The sequence below is a fragment of the Cornus florida genome, unplaced genomic scaffold, assembly GCF_030987335.1.
Source record: "Cornus florida cultivar Cherokee Brave unplaced genomic scaffold, ASM3098733v1 CherokeeBrave_3.0.0_Hap2_Chr10, whole genome shotgun sequence".
Lineage (NCBI taxonomy): Eukaryota > Viridiplantae > Streptophyta > Magnoliopsida > Cornales > Cornaceae > Cornus > Cornus florida.
In genome coordinates, this window is record NW_026775580.1 from 80,083,336 (window position 1) to 80,087,482 (window position 4,147).

Genomic DNA, 4,147 nt, shown 5'->3' on the forward strand with positions numbered 1-4,147 from the left:
TTTGTAATACAAGGAGTTTGATTTTCTTGTTTTAGCCATCTATATATGGAAACACAAACATAATGTGCACTTTAACATAAATGTGCATAAAGTAATTTTATTTAATATCGAGTCAAGAGTGCTTTCTGAAATCAAAGTCTCTCACAATTAAGGTAAGCAATTTAGTTCGCTTTTGAAAACTCAAAATCATTTATCCAGGGCATCATCAGCAGACAACACATCATTCTTATGTACTACAAAATAAATGAGATGAGGAGCATATCAGTAGACAAATCTTATGTACTACAAAATAAATCAAGCATTGATACTTTGAAGCTTGTACATTTACATTGTTTTAGTCGGAATAAGCATTTTGCTTGACTAAAACTTTGTAAGCTACATTAGCTAATACGCAAGCAAGCTGGTATACTCGGAACAAAGTTTGAAACTTGTATTGTGGAGATCCTTCAAAGTAATTCTTTTGACTTCCGACTCCTTGGCAATCATGCCGTCCCTTCCACCCTTTGCCTAATAATCCGCGAGAGAATTTGTGAATTTGTCTTCCGATTGTGAAACTGTATGCGAAACTTGCAAATCATCCTACAAAGTTTAGCTACATTAGCTATAAGCAAGCAAGCTGGTATACTCGGAACAAAGTTTGAAACTTGTAGTGTGGAGATCCTTCGAAGTAATTCTTTTGACTTTCAACTCGTTGGCAATCGTGTCATCCCTTCCACACTTTGCCAAATAATCAGCAAGAGAATTTGTGAATTTGTCTTCCGATTGTGAAACTGTATGCGCAACTTGCAAATCATCCTACAACATACACCATAATTAAGTGAGGATAAAAAAAATAACAAAAAAAATATACAGAACAAGAGACATGTTGTCTTACCCGTAAAACATTTTGTACTTAGAACCCTCACTCTCAAATTAGCCATGCTAAGACCATTAAAAAGGGATATAATCTCGGCATGGCGCGAACTTCCCATATACTGCAACGGCCCATATTCTTTGTATACCACTTCTCCCATATAATTCCTGGATGTTGCAGCCCAGCCCGACAACTCCCTACCATCCACCCCCATGGGCTTATATCCACCGTCGACATTAATTTTATAACACCCAGGTGGAGGAGTAGTCCATTTAAACATTCTGGTTTATCAACCACGCAAACCTTAGACTTCCGAAGCCAACAAAGGATGTCATCCTTAGTATTTAAATCCTCCTTGGCATCCAACCAAACTTCCATAAATTCCTTGACTGATACATAAGTCCAGTTATTATTAGGTAGCGTACCCCTTAAAACCAAATAATCACCCAACCCGTCAAATTTTGGCAGTCCCCTTCACTATAAAAAAATCCACGGATGGATCAGCTTTAATAATAAAAATAATACCGGTCAAAATGTACATACGGTAGAACTAAAGGGATAAGACAGCATACTAGCAGGATAACTCAGTCATGTGATTCAGAGTATTTAAATTTGGAATGCATTTAGAGCTTTGGCGAATCTGGATGCCACTAAAAAGGGTTTGGGGACATTTGTGGTATTAAAAAAACATCATCTACTGCGTGAAAAGCTGCATAATGTAATGGGGAAAAATGCCAAAATTCATGCCTAAGCTTCCATCCATTAGTAAAATGCCCACCAATTTTATGTGTAATAAATTTTCGATTTTATCATACATACTGGTTAATAAAATAATAACTTATAAACAAACTAGGTACCTTTTCCGATTCCACTCATTTCACTGAGCTTTCTAGCTTCTTCTCAAAAAGTGTACCTACAAAAAATATGTTTACACATATTACTAAACTTACAAAAACATTTTTTAAAACAACAGATAAACACTTGGAAGTCTTTACATTAAGAATTACTAATCCTAACATAATTAATCACTCCAAATTATAAAGTTTGAGATGCAACCGAACAATAATGAGAAGACAAATGTCAACAGAAGAACAATATCTTTTAAAACTATATACTGTATATGCATGTGCATATGTGTAGAAACAAATAAAATGAAAATAACAATGAGCTATAAATACCATGTTGTGCGTGTAAGAGAGAGAGGCGTAAGTGCAAATGCAGAGTTTGTGTAACTGTATGACTAGTCAAGACGAGTTGAATCGAATTTTATTTAGGCCAAGGGCATTACATCTAATGACACCTAAAATTCATTTTATTCATGTGAAATGTGCTCAGTAAAATTACTACATTTCTATAACTAAATTCATGATTTTTTTATTATTATATTTTTTTTTAACAAAAACACACTTTACATATTCATTAGGAAATCAAATTGGATCTGATCTACCAGAGCCTATAGTGCTCAACTCAAAATTGAGTCGATGGTCAATTTGACAATTGTCATGTAATCATAGATGATACATGTCGATGTATACATAGAGATACATAGAGAGCGACTGAGAAACACACCTGAGCCGCTTTGTAGGCATTGAGCGTGCCCACAGCAGCCTCCTTGGGCTCCGAACCGGTCTTGAACTCAGCGAGATAACGATGATAATCGCCCTTCATCTTCAGGTAAAAGACTTTGGAGTCACCGGAGGAAGCCGAAGGGATGAGCCTCGTGTAAAGCAGCTTGAGAATACCGTCGCAGATCGAGGAGAGCTCGGACTCGATCTTGGATCTGTAGTTTCCGATCATGGAGACCTGGTCCTCGTTGCCACGGCTCTCCTCCTGCTCGATCGAGGAGATGATCCGCCAGGAGGCTCGTCGTACGCCGATCACATTCTTGTAGACCACGGAGAGGAGGTTGCGCTCCTCCACCGTGAGCTCCTCCGAGTCCGCCGCCGCCGACACCATCTCCATGAACTCAACCATCTCTTCGTACCGCTCGGCCAGCTTTGCCATGTACACGTTCTATTCGCGTGCTGTAGGTGCGACCGCCATGGTTGGAGATCTGGTTTTGGTGTTTGATTTTGAAATGAGAAGTTTACAGAGAGAGAGGCGAGAGAAAGAGAGACAAGTTCAGAGTCGACAACGAGAATAGAGATGGAGGCGACTGGTGAGGCTGAAATGATTTGCCCTAAAAATATTTTCTTTCTTTTCTGTGGCCTATAAGCGTTGGGCCTTAGGGCCCGGGAAGGGTTGTGTGATGTAAAATGCATAAAACCCCCCTTCGACTATGCCCATTTGAGCAAGAAACACCCTGGACTACCAAATTGGCAGAAAACCCCTGAACTTAGGACTTTTGTTGCAATTTACCCAATCAGGTGACCAGCCTACGAATTTTACACACTTGTCTCTCACGTGACTACCCAAATTTAATTAAATAATCATACAACCTTTATGAATCTAAAAGACCATAGTACCCTTATATTAACTGACAATTACCCTTCTGTCTCTCTCTGTATAGATTCATATAGTTAATATGTATGTTCATCTTCTTCATTATGCAGATAAATACTGTCAATAAAAAATATGTTAATTGAATAGTGAACTCCTATCGTTCCCTATATTCATCTTCTTCATTATGCAGATAAATACTGTCAATAAAAAATATGTTAATTGAACAGTGAACTCCTATCCTTCCCTATATATATATATAGTTCTGTACACATTATCCATATTCATGCCAACGTTACATCTTCCATATAAACCCCTTGAATCACTAGAACTGATTGACGAAATCCAATCACAAGCAAACCCAATTGCAAAATTCTCAACCTCTCGCCAAACCCAATCACAAGATTTGATTCACAAAATCGTCGTAAACAAACCAAATCGCAAAACCCCATGAATTGGTAAATAACTTTTTAGTTCAAAAACACCATGGTTCAAGATCAAATCATTTTGAAAGAACCAGGGATTTAGCTGAGTTCTCCAGCAAAATCAAGATTGAAAGAGATGAAAGAAAGTGTCCAAGAATTATCCGTGGTCATGGGTCTCGTCATCTAAACACCATCACATATTCTGATAGCCATCACAATTACCAGATAGCCATCCCGATTATTTTTAGTTGAGCGTTTAGCCATTGTCACCACCAGATTGAAATAAGGGCTTAGATGGTGGAGGAGATTGTGATGGAGAGATAAAGATTGTGGTGTCGGCCGTCCATTGTGGAGATTGGGGAAAGAAGAAGGAAGAACATATTTACGTATATATTTGTGTGTAATGTTGGTTTTGAAAGGAAAAAAAAAA

At 38.0% G+C, this 4,147-nt stretch overlaps 1 protein-coding gene across 2 annotated transcripts; it reads right to left on the minus strand.

Annotated features, from left to right (window-relative positions):
• Positions 1 to 207: 207 nt before the first annotated feature.
• LOC132278838 (14-3-3-like protein) lies at positions 208 to 3,096 on the minus strand. Of its 2 annotated transcripts, none has more exons than XM_059780736.1 (2): positions 2,423 to 3,096; positions 208 to 795 (listed from the first exon to the last, which is right to left on the minus strand). In XM_059780736.1, the coding sequence occupies exons 1-2, from the start codon at positions 2,855 to 2,857 to the stop codon at positions 598 to 600; spliced, it is 633 nt and encodes a 210-aa protein (XP_059636719.1). In that variant the 5' UTR covers positions 2,858 to 3,096; the 3' UTR covers positions 208 to 597. The 2 variants fall into 2 exon arrangements, 1 of the variants encoding a protein (XP_059636719.1); XR_009471138.1 differs by lacking the exon at positions 2,423 to 3,096 and adding an exon at positions 875 to 1,704 and having other exon boundaries at positions 657 to 795.
• Positions 3,097 to 4,147: the final 1,051 nt, after the last annotated feature.

Bases quoted from the DNA above. Each gene is read 5' to 3' on its own strand.
- LOC132278838 (XM_059780736.1), bottom strand. From the start codon at position 2,857: ATGGCAAAGCTGGCCGAGCGGTACGAAGAGATGGTTGAGTTCATGGAG. The intron at 796-2,422 runs GTGTGTTTCTCA...TGTATGTTGTAG, and splicing joins ATGCCTACAAAGCGGCTCAG to GATGATTTGCAAGTTGCGCA.